The 18452-nt window shown below is 46.3% G+C and overlaps 1 protein-coding gene across 2 annotated transcripts; it reads right to left on the reverse strand.

Annotated features, from left to right (window-relative positions):
- Nucleotides 1-1572: 1572 nt before the first annotated feature.
- LOC136486125 (long chain acyl-CoA synthetase 8-like) lies at nt 1573-15999 on the reverse strand. 2 transcript variants are annotated; one of them, XM_066482910.1, is made up of 13 exons: nt 15859-15999; nt 15681-15765; nt 12413-13000; nt 12243-12323; nt 6405-6599; nt 5732-5863; nt 5476-5649; nt 4762-4991; nt 3901-4018; nt 3399-3530; nt 3190-3324; nt 2914-3120; nt 1573-2601 (listed from the first exon to the last, which is right to left on the reverse strand). In XM_066482910.1, the coding sequence occupies exons 3-13, from the start codon at nt 12950-12952 to the stop codon at nt 2437-2439; spliced, it is 2109 nt and encodes a 702-aa protein (XP_066339007.1). In that variant the 5' UTR covers nt 12953-13000; nt 15681-15765; nt 15859-15999; the 3' UTR covers nt 1573-2436. The 2 variants fall into 2 exon arrangements, with proteins under 2 accessions (XP_066339007.1, XP_066339008.1); XM_066482911.1 differs by lacking the exon at nt 15681-15765 and having other exon boundaries at nt 15859-15967.
- Between the last annotated feature and the right edge of the window lie 2453 nt (nt 16000-18452).

The following is an 18452-nucleotide window of genomic DNA, read 5'->3' on the forward strand; positions in this document are numbered from 1 at the left end:
CTTATATTTATTCGGCAGTGCTACTAATAAGAAAGCAGGAGCGCATGAAACATGCATTCATGTCATGCGTATATATATGTACCGAATCAAAAGACCTTGTTCACGCTCGTACCAAACAAAATGAGCTTTGTTATTTAAGCAATAAGTAAAGTGTTGTGGGATAAACGTACGTATTTCATCATTAGCAAAAAGTCATACAAAATATATTTTGACCACTAATTATTCCTCTTACAATGTGTTGTTATTTTGGTCTCAAGAGAGATTTGGAAGGAACGGAATGCAATATGCTTTGGGAACGCCGAATGCCAAGTCGAAAAACCCCTTCGGACGATCAATGCAAGCATGAAACCAAGCAACGGGTGGGTGCATGCTGGCGTGGTCAATCTAGGTTGCCTGTTTAGCGAGTAATAAGGGTCTATTTGGATAGATTAGAACTAACAACTAGTCCTATTAGCTTGTATAAGTAAACTAGTGAACTAACAACTAGTCCATGACTAATAAATTAATAATTAGTCCGCATGTTTAGATACTTAGCGACTAAAAACTAGTCAACTAGTTGTTAGTTATGTGGATCCAAACATGGCCTAATAAAACCTAAACCATAGTGTTGGTGTCGTTGTCAGTGTCGTTGTCTCTTCCTAGATCGCTTAACCCGGTAGTATGTTTCTCCAGAGAAAGTGGTCGGGAGCGCTTGCTTTGGCAAACACGTTGTGTTGATATTGTAAACTCTTCCACGTTAATAAATGATGCATAAATGTTTTGTGTACTCAAGAAAAAAGAACAATTGATACCACCTCAGAGGCACTTTAAATAAAAATCTATTAATACAAGTCTGCTGTCCTAAATTTTCATGTACTTTAAATAATTATTTGTAAATATTTGATTTTTTTTCCTGTAGAAAATATAATTATCAATTCAGGGCAGAGTGATGCTTTCAGGCCCATGTACGTATTGGCCCAAATGAGCCCTTACGTTGGCTTGGTCGAGCTGGATACTCTTATCTGGGCCAAGCCTCATCTTCTGGACTTCTTTCCTTACTTCCGCCCTGTGAGTCTGTGACAGGACAAATTTGTTTGGTTCCACTTGTGTACGTCAAGATCCTATCCTATCTTGCACAACATCAGATCTGATCGAGATTGGGGAAAATAGGGCAGATGTACAAATTGTCTGCATATATACATGGACTTAGCGCCCGGACGTCCGTTCCAGGACGCTAGCATCGGACGGCTGCCGCGCGCGTAAGAAGCAACGGGGCTTTCGAGCAGCCCGCCCCCGTTCGTCGCCCCGCACGCGCACCCCGCCTGTCCGTGCTCCCATCACGCCCCCGTGACTCTCCGAACAACATCAACACTTACAACATGAAACACTTAAATGTAACATACGTCTAAAACAGATAAAACATTTAGAACATACATTTACAACATATGTGTGAAACATATGCAACATTAAACACTTGCAACTTACAACATAAAAACACTTGCTACAACATAAGATTGAAAACAGATAAAACGTTTTCAACAAACGCTTGCAACATATATCTGAAACACTTGTAACATGTGCAGCATCCCGATCTACTTTTGCAACATCCATATGAAATTTTGAAACATACCACTTAAACATCTGAAACACTTGAAACTTACATTTGTAACATAGCGGAGGGAGAGGTCGGGCTTGTCAATTCTGGCCGTCGGGGTGAAAGCCGGCGGCGAGCGATGGCGAGCGAGAACCACCAACACCGGTCGTGCTCATGAATGCCCTTGGCTCGGCCAAGAACGACCTGAGGCGCCATCGGCTAGGGGCGGCGGCAGCATCCCACAGCGGCGAGACATCCCATCAGCGCTGGGGTTGGGGAACAGGCTAGGGAGGTGATGCGATTTTACATAGACATGAAGGAGAGAGATAAGATGGAAGAGAAGAAGATAAGTGTGAATAGCCACTTGAGGGGGGAAGTATCAAAGTTTTCATACAATAGGTGAGACCACCTAGCGATGCGTTCGGAGGGACTCCCGGCATCCGGAAGCTCTAATCATAGCATTACATCTGTTAAACTTTGGTTATGTGTCCAGGGCCTATTTATTTTGTATACAGAAGACAGATTACCAAGCAACAAAGGTCCAGAAATAAACATCATTTACAATATACTTAGCGTCATGACTCATAAGGGAAAAAGAACACCGGCCGTAAACGGACGTGAAATTGAGCATCCTCTATGTTGATGGCTAGAACAAAACTAAATTCCCACGACGTGAAGCTATACAAATCAAGATCGTGTTCCAACACTGGGCTTATTTTTCCTCACAGAACAAGCTCCTGTGTATCGGCAAGGATACACGCACGCACACCACTCGTGCAGGTCAATAAGTTTCATCCAGGCAGCTCTTGCCTCTTGGCAACGCAAGCTGCTGGACGCGTAGGTGCAAACCGTCTGTCGCTTCTTCAGTGATAGAGCTTGTCCAAATCGTCTTTGAATTTGGTCTTTATCTGCTCCCTCTTCAGTTTAAGCGCCGCCGTCACCAGCCCGGACTCCGGCGTCCACGGTTCAGGCAACAGCATGATCTTTGCTGGAACCTCGAATTTCTCAAGCCTTGCTACTTTCGCAGCCTGCACAGTACGATCATGTCACCTTACATGACACCTTTCTAAAACTAAATAAAAATGGACTCTAATCCACCATTGCAACATAAACAAAAACCTAGCATCACTAACATGTGGTTACAGTATGCTCCCACCATGGTAAAAAGATTTCAAGATTGTAGCTTGTACTAGGAAAGACAAACCAAAACACACCGCAATATCTGAAATGCAAAATTGTGCCTATGTAAACCAATGAGGTATTCTTCCTTTGACGCAGCAACTATGCTAGTATAATTTTTTAGTCGTGTATGTAAGACACCGTCAGTTGAGTTGTCTAACCTTTGATAGTGATTGCTGAACCTCCTTAATTGCTTGATCATTTTGGCAAAGCTCTTCAAAGCCTTTATAGTTTATCCCAGAATTTTGAGCCCACTTCTCCAAGGCCTGGTGTGCTGGAACAACCAGGGCAACACAATAATTATGAAATGGATCAGCATAGACCATGATGTTCTCCACATAATTGCTTGTTGCCAGAGCCGATTCAACCTGCAAAGAGAGACAGTAAATCACTCTTCAACAAAATATTCACAGTAGGACTTAAAAAAAAAAACAAACCTTGCCAAGAGACACATATTCTCCGTGCTGAAGCTTTACTATATCTTTTTTCCTGTCAATAATCTCAAGGCACCCATCAGGATGGAACTGACCAATATCACCAGTGTAGAACCAGCGTATGCCCCTCTCATCAACCTGTAGGCCACATGAAATGGAAAAAAAGTGAATACTTAAGGCTATAATGTTCTGGACTTCTAGTAGAGTCTTACCTTGTATACTTCATTCGTCTTTGCTTCATTGTTGTAATAACCTTTTGTTATGCTGTGTCCACCAACCACGACCTCTCCTCTCGGCATCGGAGAATCAGAAATCCTATAACCACCTTCTTCCCACGAAACAAGCTACATTGGTTCGACAAAAAAAAAGGAATTACAGATAACTAAGGCCTGGGCATGCTGGTAAGACAACAGAAAGTCTTTCGGGAAAATGGACGTGTTCAGTGTACACATTAGGGAATCAACATCAGATGAATGGTTGGGGGGCAAGTATTTAACAGGAAAGTTTAAGCATGCCATTGAAAAAAGTAAAACTCTAAGCTATGCGGTTGAACAAGTGCATCCAGAAAAGAGGTGCCAAGCATGACACTCCCAGATACGCAAATCAATCACTCATTGTTTTTAATGCAGGTTTCATCTGCTAACATCCGCCACATGAATATCAAGTATATTTGTCAACTACTATCCAGCAAACATCAAATTTGTAAACACAAACCTTGACATAGCAGCAAGGAAGCGGTGGACCAACACGACCCACACTTGTGTCATCCCATTCAGTGAAAGCTGCTCCAGCACAAGTTTCAGTCAATCCATAGCCTTGACCCACTGGGACACTGCAGCAACAATTAAGTAGCATATAAGGACAAGAAACATAGGAAACACCTTATATTATCAGGAAAGTCATGGGTTACATATGCAATTGGATATAAATTCACTGATTAATATTCTTCAGTTTATCAGCTTTCAATTGGCAAGGATATTCAGAATAATAACTCAGATATTTAAGAATGAACTAAGCCAACTGATAATGACAGAAGAATCAGATAACATGGACCTGGACCCAATATGTGCATGTCACATGAAATTGGTAATTTGTGTACATTCAATGAGAACACTGGTCAACGGCTTTTATAAGCAAACTATGATTGTAAATTCAGTCTAACAATAAAGGGGGGCAGACCCAGTGCCGGAGGCTCCCACATGAGGGGGGTCTGGGGAAGGGAAAAACCGAGGCAAGCCTTCTCCCCACAAAATCTGCGGAGAGGCTACTTCGAACCAGCGACCTGGTGACTCAGTGAGACAGCTCTCACCACTGCACCAGGCCTGCCCTTCAAATTCAGTCTAATAATCCTTAGTCAAATGCATAGGAATAAATTTACAGCTGCTACGAACCAAGATCACTCAGTAACTATGCTTAAGAGTTTCCTGTATAGCAACTAGTTAAAAATTCTGAGCCTAGCGGCATATAGAATATCAACGATATACTCTTCCATAACTAAAAATCACATTATACCATTCATTCGATCAGCTGAGACAATACATTGTAATTTGAGATAAGCCGGGCAGAAGACATTACCCTAGACATATATTCATAAATCTTTGTGTGTCACTTGATAGAGGTGCACCACCACAAAGAACAAATCTTACACGTCCTCCAAGCATTGCCCGTATTGGTTTATAAATAATGTTATCCCATATCATCCTCTCCGGTGCCCAAGATCCAAACCAACTCCCCTCAATTGTTGCAAGATTTCGCTTATATGCAAAATCAAACAGCTTTTTTGTCAGGCCACCCTTCTCACCAACCTGGAAAGAGAAATAGAAACGTTAGTTTTTACAATGAAAAATAGTTGATTGCTTACTCATGATCCCATGTGATTAATGTCATTGAAGGCAGTTAATTATGTGTTATTGAAAATCATTGTGCAAATCTAATTCAAAGAAGCATGATGGTCTGTATGGTATGTGACCTTGTATAACTGGCCTGGAAACCCTACCACATGAAACAAAGGAACTCTCTTAACAGTGACCTCATGTTCTAGCCACAAAATTAAAGGTGTCACAAGATATGCCACAAGAGGTACTCAAAATCTAAAGCTTGCTCAAGTTATGTGACGCTTTTACCAATTCAGCATAGTTGTATCACAAAGAGCTGAGCACAAGGGGATGACTATACAACACAAAGCACTCTACACTAGATTATAATTACCATATACATAGAATATTGTAACGGTAACAATGCCAATCAATGACATTTGGTGGAAATACAAAATTCAGAAAATAAACTCACTTTCTTAAACACAGCATCTCTGATACGATCCAAAATTGCAGGAACTGAAATCATAAGAGTAGGATTCAGTACAGAAACATCTCCTTTTGTCCCCTTCTTAATCTTGTTTGATGTATCAGTCATAGTCAATGCTGAACCATATCCAATAGCAGTACCAGAAGCTAACATGACAGTCTGGATTGACAACAACAGCATATCATTAAAGATAGCGCAACTCTTGTAAAACTGCATGTATATGAATTATAATATATATCACCTCTGCTGCTAGCTCAAAGACATGAGCCAATGGAAGGTAAGCCAGATAAACATCATTCATGCCAAGGTTTGGGACTATTGTCATGACTGCTGCAGTTGTGGCCACAATGTTGCCATGTGTGATCATTACACCCTACATCAAAATGAATAAATAAATTACAGGAGAGAAAAACACCTGGTAAATCAATGATTTCAGCAATAAAAATCATAGGAAGAAACTAAACCCCTAACATGCTACAACATAACTAACTAGTCAACGTGGCATGATTAACTCCAGAAAACTACTCTTTTAGATCTTACGCATTTTAGTGCACTTGCACCAGAGTTTGATATCTATGCATATTTTAGAAGCAATGTCAAGTGAAAGCTTTATCCACTATAAATTTTGCAGTGTCAGTTATTATCTATGCATTAGACAAAAAAAATGCTGCAATGAACATTAAGATGTGGCTCATTTGTCCCACATCACTCTTAATGGCCCAATTGGTCCTGCCACTGTAGATTCTGTATCAAGCAAGGAAACTCATATATATCCAAGCAAATATTGGGACCAACTGTGGGTTTTGATTTTTTTATTTGAGAACCAGTCGCCTTTTATCTTTTTTTTTATGTTCATGCAAATTACAAGATTATGAATGCATAAGAAATTGCAAAAGCCTTGATCAACAGTATACCTTGGGAAGGCCAGTACTTCCGCTTGTATACATGATAACTGCAGTATCAGAGCTTGAAGGTAACCTTGCATCAACATGAGATGTCTTGCCTAGTTCCTCTACTTCAGTGAAAGACAATGTTGTCAGATGCTTCACTTGATTCAGTGTCTCAGCCTCAACAGGTTCATCCTCAATATAGATAATATGCTTAAGACTCTGCAATTTAGAGCTGATTGCAGGTATCTTCTTAAGTTGCTTCGAATTGTAGAAGTTAAGTCCTGCTCCCAGTTATTACTTAGTTATCTGTGCTTATTTATGTCTCTGCTATTAAGGCCTTGGGCAGCACAAGTGATTGTGCAAGTACCCAGGCAGTTAGCTGTTTAGTTAATGCTCTAATGAGCCATCAATGTAATCAATGTGCTACTTATATCCTATATATGAAAGAGCAGTCGCCTGGGTGTGTTCATCCCTGGCTGAGTAAAAACACTCTGTACCTCCAACAATTGGTACCAGAGCCTAGGTTAGACACCTCTCTCTCATCTTCTACTCGAGCCCCTTCCCTGCTTTCTCATCCATGGCCTCGACATCTTCTGAGCGCCGAAGGAAGGCTGCCAAGGGCGTCAGCGATGCGGAGGACTCCTCTGGCCGGGCCGCGCGCTTGAAAGCTGCAGAGGAGGCAGCTGCGCAGGCGGTCCAGGCGGCGCGGCAGGCGGCGGCGGCTGCAGAGGAGGCGGCAAGGACCGCGCGGGTGCTGAGGGAGGAGATTGCAGCAGAGAAGGAAGAAGAGGAGCTGGAGTATGAAGAAGAAGAGGAGGAGGTCAAGAGCCCGCGCCGGAGGTCTCCATCTCCGCAATTCCGCAGGCGTGGCCGCGGTGGCGGACGTCGGGAGTCGCCTGTGTACGACAGGGTCGTATACAGGGACTCGGGCAGCGGCACGAACTGGCCAATGCTGTCCAAAACGAACTACCACGAATGGAGCCAAGAGATGAAACTGCGAATGCAGGCCCGCGATCTGTGGGACGCAGTTGAAGGAGAGCGGGTTTCGTTCCGCGACGACCGGCGGGCTATGGAGGCGATTGTCGCAGCGGTTCCCAAGGAGATGGGGATTCCGCTCATCGACAAGCGGACGGCGAAGGAGGCGTGGGACGCCATAGCTGCTGCGCGCATCGGCGTGGACAGGGTCCGCCGCGCGACGCTGCAACGCATCCGCCGCGACTGGGAGAACATCAGTGTCAAGCCAGGAGAGAGCGTCGAAGATTTTGCCTTCCGCCTCTCAACTCTGCATCGACAGCTTGTCCTTCATGGTGATCAGGACATCGATGAGAGGCGTGTGGTGGAGAAGTATCTGCGTACAGTACCGTCGAAGTATGCGCAGATTGTGGTTGCTATTGAGCAGTTTCTGGACTTTGACATGCTCACGCTTGAGGAAGCCACTGGGAGGCTCAAGGCTGTTGATGACCGTGAAGAGCAAGCGCCTACCGAGCCAATCACCGTCGGCGGCAAGCTCATGTATACTGAGGAGCAATGGCGCGCACGCTGGAAGAAGGAGAAGAAGGGGAGCGGGGATGATTCTGCTGGCTCTAGTTCAAAGAATCAGCGCGGCGGCGGCCAAGGCGGCGGTGGTGGCCGCGGTCGCGGCGGCTGGAGAGGAAAGGGCCGTGGCGGCGGCCGCGATGGTGGACGCTGTGGCGATACCTGCCACAATTGTGGCCAGGAGGGCCACTGGGCAAGAGACTGCCCTCATCCACGCCGAGACAGAGATGGTGACCGTGATGGTGGCGGTGACCGTGGCAGCGGACGGGGCAGAGGCCGTCGTGGTGGCGGTCGCGGTGGCAATCAAGGCCAGCACGCTGGTGGCCGAGGGGGCGCAGGCGGCGGTGACGGCGGCCACAATGGCCGTGTGCAGTATGCAGAATGCGAGGATGATGGGGCTCTGTTTCTGGCGCATGGGCTCGTTGATCTTGATAAGTGCGCGCCGGCATACACCTATGCTGCTCAAGAGGTGAATCTGGAAGAACCAAAAGCCCGCGCCTTCCTTGGTGCCAATGGCGATGAAGAAAAGGCAGATGTGTGGTACCTTGATTCAGGAGCTACACACCATATGACTGGACGGCGTGAGCTCTTTTCTGACTTGAACACGGACGTGCGAGGCACGGTCCGATTTGGAGATGCGTCCAAGGTTGACATCAAAGGCATCGGTTCGATTGCTTTCGAAGGAAGAACTGGTGAGCATAGGGTGCTGCAGGGTGTGTACTATATACCAGCCCTGAAGAATTCCATTATCAGTTTGGGTCAGCTTGACGAGAATGGTTCCAAGGTGGAGATATATCACGACGTGTTACGTATCTGGGAACACACTGGCCGTTTGATTGCCAAGGTGAAGAGAGGGGCTAACAGATTGTACACACTCCAACTTCATGCAGCCCAGCCACTTTGTCTTGCAGCATGCAGAGGAGATGTAGCGTGGCAGTGGCATGAGAGGATGGGGCATTTGAATTTTGATGCACTCCGCAGACTTGGGAAGGAGGAAATGGCGCGCGGTGTCCCGGTTATTGACCATGTGGAGCAGGTGTGTGACACCTGTGTCACCACCAAAATGAGAAGGCGCCCGTTCCCAGCTGCAACACAGTACCGTGCCAAACAGCCCCTTGAGCTGGTGCATGGCGATCTTTGCGGACCAGTGACACCTGCAACACCTGGAGGGAATCGATATTTCCTGCTGCTCGTTGATGACGCTAGCCGTTTCATGTGGGCAGCGCTCATACCAAGCAAGGATGCAGCAGCAGAAGCCATCAAGCGCATCAAACTGAGCGCAGAGGCGGAGAGTGGTCAGAAAATCAGGGTGCTTCGCACCGATAATGGAGGAGAATTCACAGTTGCTAATTTCGCTACCTACTGCGCAGAACAAGGAATTAAGAGGCACTTCAGCGCTCCCCACTCACCTCAGCAGAATGGGGTAGTTGAACGGCGCAATCAGTCAGTAGTGGCCATGGCAAGGGCACTGCTTAAGCAGAGGGGCCTGCCAGCTCGGTTTTGGGGGGAGGCTGTGATGACAGCAGTCCACATACTGAACCGATCGCCGACACGTGCGTTGAAGGGGATCACCCCATATGAGGCCTGGCATGGACGTTCACCAACTCTGGGACACATGAAAGTGTTTGGGTGTGTGGCATACACAAGGAAGCTCAGTCAGCTGCGCAAACTTGATGACCGCGGCGAGGCCGGCGTGTTTATTGGTTATGCAGAAGGAGCTAAGGCATATAGGGTGTTTGAGCCTGTGAGCGGGCGTGTCAGGATCAGCCGTGATGTTGTATTTGATGAAGAACATGGCTGGGATTGGTCCTCGCCGGAATCTGGGCCATCAGCTGTGAACAGCAGTGAATTCACAGTTGAGTATGTCTGGTCAGAGGAGGTGAGCGAACCAGCGCCGCCGTCGTCGCCTCTGCTCCCGGATTCACCAAGAACACCCGCACCAAACAGCCCAATTGGAGTTGAAGGAGCAGAGGGCTCCGCATCAACTCATCCTCAAGCTAATTCTGCTCCAGCGGCACTGGAAGTGTCACCACCGCCACAAAGTCCTCAGATTGAGCATACCACGCCTCTGGAGGAAGATGATGATCGACTGGATGCTTATCACGAGGATGAACCACTTCGCTACAGAACTGTCAGCAACATCATTGGCCAGCAGCCCACACCGCCACCTGCAACTCGCCTGTTCGCAGAGCTGCATCTAACGCACTCTGGCGAACCAACTTCGCATACTGAAGCCAAGAGAGATCCAGCGTGGTGTGCAGCAATGAAAGAAGAGCTGCGATCAGTAGAGAGAAACAAGACCTGGGAGCTTGTGAAACCTCCTGCTGGTCACCGTCCAATCACCCTGAAGTGGGTGTTCAAATTGAAGAAGGACGAACACGGTAGTGTTATCAAACACAAAGCCAGACTTGTCGCTCGTGGCTTTGTCCAGCAAGAAGGCGTGGATTATGATGATGCTTTCGCCCCTGTCGCACGCATGGAATCCGTTCGAGTCTTGTTGGCTCTGGCGGCACAGGAGGGTTGGTCTGTTCATCAGATGGACGTCAAGTCCGCATTTCTGAATGGAGACCTCAACGAGGAGGTATATGTGCATCAGCCGCCTGGCTTTGTTGTTGCTGGACAAGAAGACAAGGTGTATCGCTTGCGCAAAGCTCTGTATGGCCTACGGCAAGCACCAAGAGCATGGAATGCAAAGCTTGATTCAACATTGAAGAAGAAAGGTTTCAGACAAAGCAACCATGAAGCTGCAATCTATAGGCGAGGTTCTGGAAACTCTCTGTTGCTTGTCGGTGTGTATGTGGATGATTTGATCATCACAGGGGCCAAAGAGCAGGATGTTGAAAGCTTCAAGGCTGAAATGAAAGCAACATTTGAGATGAGTGACCTCGGGCTCTTAAGCTTCTATCTGGGCATTGAAGTACAGCAGAGCACCGATGGCATCACCCTTAGACAGACTCACTATGCCAAAAGGATACTGGAATTGGGTGGTATGGTGGACTGCAACCCAGCAGCCACTCCTATGGAGGAAAGGCTAAGATTGAGCAAGAAGAGTACAGCCAAGGAAGTTGATCCAACACAGTACAGGCAGCTGGTTGGAAGCCTGCGATATTTGGTTCATACTCGACCTGACTTGGCATTTGCAGTCGGGTTTGTGAGTAGATTTCTGGAGAGGCCCACCATAGAGCATCAGCAGGCAGTGAAGCGTATCCTTCGGTATGTGGCAGGCAGTCTGGAGTATGGCCTGCACTTCACCAAGGCATCCAGTGAAGCCAGATTCATTGGCTACTGTGACTCAGACTTGGCTGGAGATATTGACTCAAGCAAGAGCACTACAGGTTGTCTATTCTTCCTAGGCAACAATCTGGTCAGTTGGCAGTCCATTAAACAAAGAGTGGTTGCCTTATCTAGCTGTGAAGCAGAGTATGTTGCCATGACTACTGCTGCAACACAAGCTCTGTGGCTGTCCAGGTTACTTGCTGAATTGTTGGGAAAGAAAGTGGAAGTAGTAGAGCTGCGAGTGGATAACAAATCAGCAATAGCACTTGCAAAGAATCCTGTCTTTCATGACAGAAGCAAGCATATCAGAATCAAACAACACTTCATCAGAGATTGTGTTGAAGAAGGCAGCATCAAGACTGAGTTCGTCGCCACAAATGATCAACTGGCAGACATTCTGACTAAGGCCTTAGGCAAGGCCAAGTTTGAAGACATGAGAAGCAAGATTGGGATCATGAAGATCAAGGATGGGGGGAAGCAGGTCTTAGGGGGAGAACTGTAGAAGTTAAGTCCTGCTCCCAGTTATTACTTAGTTATCTGTGCTTATTTATGTCTCTGCTATTAAGGCCTTGGGCAGCACAAGTGATTGTGCAAGTACCCAGGCAGTTAGCTGTTTAGTTAATGCTCTAATGAGCCATCAATGTAATCAATGTGCTACTTATATCCTATATATGAAAGAGCAGTCGCCTGGGTGTGTTCATCCCTGGCTGAGTAAAAACACTCTGTACCTCCAACACGAATCACATATCAGGGTTGAAACCTGTGTCTGAAATTCGACAGAAGAGTATTTAAGATGTGTGAACAAATGAATTGCCGCTCATCGAATTCCTTCAATACTAACACTTGGGCACCAAATAATGTATACTGGTTAAGCACTTTCATATACGGCCATCAAGAACTTATAAACAGCTGGCATACAGGTTTTTTCTACAGGTATCAAGTTAAATGAAGAGTATAGACAAACGTAATTGCTTAGTTCTCAACTGTATAGAGACAAAGGGAAAATGCCACACAAAAAAAAAAACGCTGTGTGCACCAAATCCACAGTACCTCGTTTAATGAATGCACCAATGCATCCTCACCAAGAGATGCATATATTGTTACAACAGTTAAATTTTGTCGGAAGCATCCCTGAAAAGAAAAAAAGATGATACTACAGTCAGAGAGCTTCACAAGTTCAAACAAATGTCCTGATACAATGGCATGCATGATATCATTACCTGAGCAGCAATGATCCACTCAGATCTTGTATCAGAGAATATAGCAGCATGACTATCTAGGTCGTGGCCCATCTTGATAAGCCCAGAAGCAAAATTACATGCGCGGTTAAATGCCTCAGCATAGGTATCCCATTCATATTCACCAAGGTGCAGTTTCTCAAACTTCCTACCATCAGAAGATTCCACAAATTCCCTCTTAATTAGCTTCCTCATGCCAATACACCTCCGTCGAGAGTACTTTTTGCTGGCCATCTCAAACAGAGCTGCCATTGTGGTGGCGCCCTCCCAAGGGACTTCAACTAAGGATGAAAACCTACTGTTCCGCATGGCAAATCCCTCCTCTCCACCCACATCAGCTCGCACCGCCCTTTGCTTTGTCTTCTTACCAAACATCATGGAAAGCAAGACAGGAGTAACTACAGCCAGAAGCAGGGCGATGACAACTCCATTGACACCATACTCTTTCAGTAGTGGTACGTCACTTGTAGCGATTCTTTTTAGAAAGGACATGTTGGAATTATCATCGCTAACTTCTCCCATGGTTTTCCACTATATCTGGAGCATCAGACAGTAACTTGACAAATTTGACTGCATAAAAGTAATCACAGGGTTATGCGTGTAGGCATGCTATAACTTATAAAAGTAAAAACTCTGATGGACTTGAATTTGTGCATAACAACATTGAGTGAGTGCAACATGGGTGATGATCCACGATGGGGGAATATTACCGTGGGTACCACACCACTAGGCAGCATAATGGAAAGGAAAAAAGGCATTATTCTAACTACTACAAAAATTTAACAAAATTAGGGTGTCATCAATGAGCTCAGCATCTGAGCAGACAGATTCAGAGTTAGCTCTATGTCAAAGCAAGAACCTTCCAAAGCTCAGTAATATAAAGGTGTGTTGCGCATGACGAACAGGACAGAGCAAAATGAGCTAGAAAACTGCAGCTTGCTTTGCTTTAGGTGAAGCGATGAAGCTGCCCAGCGCATCATGATGGACAGGGAGTCACAACAACACAAGTACCACGGTTTTGATGGCGAGGATCGCAGTGAGACTAGAGGCACTTGTCGCATCAATAGACCTAATTTTTAACAGACTCAGAAATCATTTCAAGTTTCAACAGCGGTACGTCATTTGTAGCAATTCTTTTTAAAATTGACATGTCTGAACTCTGAATAATATCTGGAGCATTGACAGTAACTTTTTGACAAAAATTACTGCATACTAAAAAGTAACCACAGGGTTATGCGTGTTGGCATGTTATAAAAGTAACAACTCTGATGCACTTGAACCTGTAGATAAACATTGAGCGAGTGCAACATGGGTGATGATCCATGATTGGGAACTACTACCGTGGGGGGTACCAGTACCACGCCACTAGGCAGCATAACAGATTGGTAAAAGGGTGTTCTTGTAACCACTAGTGCACAAAAATTAAGAAATGTTTAATATGGGTGGGTTCAATCTGCTCAGAATATGAGCAGCGATGGCTTAAGACTTGGCGCTAGGCCACTAGCCAAAGCAAGAACCTTTGACTGAGACCAGGTGCAAGGAAGGTGGGCTGGTGTGTAGAATCAGCCAGCCGCTGATGCACATGACAGGACGGCGTTAGAAAAATCCATGCTTGCTTTACTTTATTATAAGTAGATAGAAGAAGCAACGAAGTTGACCAGGAGATGATGATGATGATAGGCAACGGGGTTCGTGCGGATAGACGGATATAGTATAGTAGTAGTAAGGTGGCGTTTGGATAGGGGTTGGGATAGGGATAGAGAAATATAGTGGGATAAGAAAGACATGGTATGGGTTAGGGATACAAGGTTTATATCCTTAACCAATGTTTGGATTGTTCATGAAGGGCAGGCCTGGTGCAGTGGTGAGAGCTGTCTCACCGAGTCACCAGGTCACGGGTTCGAAACAGCCTCTCTGTAGATTTTGCGGGGGGGAAGGCTTGCCTCGGTTTTTCCCTTCCCCAGACCCCACTCATGTGGGAGCCACCGGCACTGGGTATGCCCTTTTAATGTTTGGATTGTTCATGGTTTGGGTTAGGGATACATTGTGGGGCCCACTAAAATTAGAATATAAAATAACTATACATCTTCTCCCTCTTGGCCCATCTACAATCTTCTGGCCTCCGACTTGCTCCTCCCAGGCGTTAGCTTCTGCAGTTCTACTTTCTGCCTGGCGGCCGCACGAGACCGAAGTGAGCGGAGCACGAGAGGAAGCAGCTCGAGTGCGTGGGAGGCAGTGGCTCGGGCTGCCTGCGGGCTTGCGGCAGCGGCTCGGTGCGGCTGCGGCAGGGCCGAGACGAGCGTCTGCTGCTCCGGCGGCGCGGCGCATCCGAGGCGAGCCGCTGCTGCTCCTGTGACGCGGCGTATCTGAGGCGAGCGGGTGCTACAGCAGCGCCACAGCACATGCGAGCGGCCGGCTGTGGCTTGGGCGGCCCGAGCGGCGACACCAGTAGCTCCTGTTCGACGAGATGAGGAGCGCCTCCACCAAGTATGGCTGCTCTTCATCCTCCCACCCATCGAATTGAAGATGTCTGGTAGCGCAGTAGCTTCATTTCCCATTTGAAACCCACCCCTCCCATCGGGTTTAGATCACTGGGATATGGCAGCTGTATTTCCCTATCCCTATCTGACCTCATTTCCCTTTCCTATTATCCAAACATGGGATAAAATCTATCCTCCCCCTCATTTCCCTAACCCACCCTCCATATCCAAGCATCCAAACACCACCTAAGTAAAACAAGAGGCATTTAAATGAAACGAACAGACGTGGCCTCCGGCATGGATTTCTCCCAGGGAACATGCAATTTAACTGGACGCGGTGGATGGGGACTCCAGTGGCAGAGCATAGCGCGGTTGATAGGTAAACGAGGGGCATGTGAGGCCGCGGAGGCGTGGCACTTGCTGGTGCACTGTGTGTGATGCGCGGCAGCAGAGCAGCATGCCAACGCCGCCAGAGGAAGAAAAATTTTTTTTTTTGAGGAAACAAGAAAAGAATATATTACGTATTAATTAAGAAACTACTCGAGGGGGTTGGAGGCAGCAGCAGAGGACCCTGCCGGCCCCGGTCCCGGAAGAGCGTGAAGACGCTGGGTTAGTGCTGCAGGTGCTGTGAGGCCGCTCGCTGGGGACGGCGGAAACGGACGGGGCTCTCTCACACCTCACTCACTCCCACGTAGGGGGTTGGGGAAGAAACTACCAAAGCAGAAGACGCCGCGGAACAGGAGGAGCAAAAAGGCCGCGGGATCCCTTACCGGGAGGTGGTGGGGAGCAGCGAAAATGGCTCCGGCTGCTCCGCGACGACGCCTCGTGGTCTCTGTTGTGCTGTCCGACTCGGCTCTGCAGGCGGATTGGACCAGATCAGCGCAGAGGTGGGGAAGCAGGAGGGGGGGTGGGGAGGGGAAGGACCGGAGGGGAGGATCATCGCCTCACCTGCGCCGCGCCGAGGGGGAGGGGGATCGATCGGTCGGGTCAGGGGCCGTTGGCCGGATCTGCGGTGGCGACGACGTGAGGAGGCGTGAGGGGGTGTGGTGTGGGGCTCCGCTCCGCTTCGAATCCCGCAGGAAGATGCTTGGAAACGGTGGTGCTCGTGTGGTCACCATGGGGTGGGCCCTCCCCCTCACTCATGTGCCCACGTGTCGTATCGTGCGGGGCAGGGCAACTGGAAGGCACGAAAGAGAAGCGCCTAGCCGCCTTTAGCAGGTAGCGTTTAGTTGGCAAAATTTTCGGCGAACGTTGTTATTTGGTAATTAGTATTTAATTATAGTTTAATTAGGTTTAAAAGATTCATATCGTGAATTTTGCCTAAACTATATAATTAGTTTTATTTTTTATTTATATTTAATGCTTCATGCATGCGTCTAAAGATTCGATGTGATGGAGAATCTTGAAAATTTTAGCATTTTAGAGTGAACTAAACAGGGCCCAGGTAGTACGGAGTATACGTAGATCGGAAACGTGGGCCCGCGTTGACTGTGTGTGCCCGACACGTGGTCCCAGGAATAAATATAACGCCTGCCACTGAAAAGGGCCTCGATCTACTTGTACAGGTAGGCAGGATCAATATTGTTCTGGAAACAGATGTAGCGGTCCTAGCGTCAGTACCGAAATTTGTGTAGATGGATGGGAGTTCAATTGTATGCTTAACTGATAGATTAGAGACTTTATGCCATCTGAATTTACTTCCGGTATAATCTTAACCTAGAATAATAGAAAAAAATATAACTTGGTGGCAGATTGTTTGGCCACTCTTGGAGCAAGCGTTCTGTGTTTATGAGCCAAGCCCTTGACTTTATAAGTAAACTCTTGTTTGGCGATTTTGCTTGGTTCTAATGTTTAATGGAATTGAGTACAACTCAATTTGACTCGTGTTCGGTCAAACTGGAGATGTTTTGACTCTCCAAGATCTCTGTGGAGGGAGTATTTCACAAAAGCCACATGGCAGTGAGGTTACGTGGTGTTGTCGTCCCTCGTGCAGTTCCCTGTTTGCCAACTAGGGATGAAAGCTGACACAAAACTAGCAAAAAAGACTTATTAATTATTTCTATTAATGCATTTAATCAAGGAAAATAAAGAAGGGGCCCGTATAGTTGAAAATGGGAATGAAAACGACATATACTAGATATGTCAAAAATGAGAACGGGACAAGGATAGCTGGAAACGGAGATGCAAATGGAATACGTGCGAATATGGAAACCAACAAATACGGATGGAAACCCGAATCTTACACGACATAGTTTAGTGTGCGTATTTGACATGTGAGGAGGCTTGTTGTAAGGCGCGTTCGGTAGAGATTCAGATCTCACGTAAACGTCTAGATTCTTTTAAGAAATGTTTCTGATGATGAATCGAAATCACCTTATCATATCGTTTGGTTGGTAGACTTGATTTAGATTTCTAAAAATTGTTTTATAAAAAGTTATATAAATTAAAATATTCTTTAAAAAATATCGGGATTTTTTTAGGCGAAGACCAACTTAAATACAACATTTTAACTTGTTGCACTAAAAAAAGAACTAACTAAAAAAAGTACAATCACTATTACAGAAAGAGGGACCAGAAACAGATTCGGGAGAAACCAGCCTACAACTTTCTCAGAATCTAGTGAAGAAACCGCGAAACATTCTGACGGTGGATCACTAGATAAAAGTTCTGTTCGGCACCTGTCACCCAACGAGTGAATTTATACTTGTATCGCGTTGCTTTAGAAAGACGATGGTAGCATTCAAAAACACAAGGGATTATACTGGTTCAGGCCAGAGCCCTACGTCCAATCTCAAAGAAGATCGAGTGCGTGTTCTTCGGTCGAATGCTCTGAAGTTCTTACAATGGGTTATGTAAGATGAGGAAAAGAGGTAGGAGCATGGTTATTAGGACCGGACCGGCGATTAGACCGCTAAAGACCAAACCAGAGCCTAAACCGGTCCAGTTTACTTAAAAGACCATATGTACAAAGAACCGATAAAAACAGGTTCAACCGGCCGGTTTTTTTTTAACCGGTGAACCGGCCGGTTCCATTCAAACCGCCCCGGTCCGTAATGGCGCGTGCTACTGCACCTGCAGTCTTCCTTTGCAGCCTGATGCTGGGCGGTGGAGTGCATGCACGTGGCATTGATGGGCCCGCCAGGCTGCTCCTTAAGTTTTTGGAATTTGACGCTGGCGGAGTGCATGGCTGCATGCACCTGCCATTGACTGGCCCGCGTGGCTGCTCCTCAGAGTTTGGTGGTGCTGGGTAGTGCTGGCGTCAACATATTATCTTTTAAATTTCATAATTTTTTTTAAATGAGTTCAAAATTAGATAAATAATATATCTATTTTGATTACCACAACGAGCTCTTCGCAATGCTGCACACCATTTTAGCATTCGAGATTGTTTTGCAATGGTGAATATTTCAATCACTATTCTAGTCATTCTTTTTGGATTATCACAATGAGATTGTTCACGCACTTGATGTTTTGAATTTAAGAACATGTCATTCTGTATTTGTATCTGCATATGTATAAACCTTATGCTTGTAAAATTAAAT

Source organism: Miscanthus floridulus, chromosome 10 (genome assembly GCF_019320115.1).
Source record: "Miscanthus floridulus cultivar M001 chromosome 10, ASM1932011v1, whole genome shotgun sequence".
NCBI classification, from domain to species: domain Eukaryota; kingdom Viridiplantae; phylum Streptophyta; class Magnoliopsida; order Poales; family Poaceae; genus Miscanthus; species Miscanthus floridulus.

Bases quoted from the DNA above. Each gene is read 5' to 3' on its own strand.
- LOC136486125 (XM_066482910.1), bottom strand. From the start codon at position 12,952: ATGGGAGAAGTTAGCGATGATAATTCCAACATGTCCTTTCTAAAAAGA. The intron at 3,531-3,900 runs GTTTGTGTTTAC...GAACCAATGTAG, and splicing joins TTCCTTGCTGCTATGTCAAG to CTTGTTTCGTGGGAAGAAGG. The intron at 2,602-2,913 runs GTTAGACAACTC...CGTACTGTGCAG, and splicing joins TTCAGCAATCACTATCAAAG to GCTGCGAAAGTAGCAAGGCT.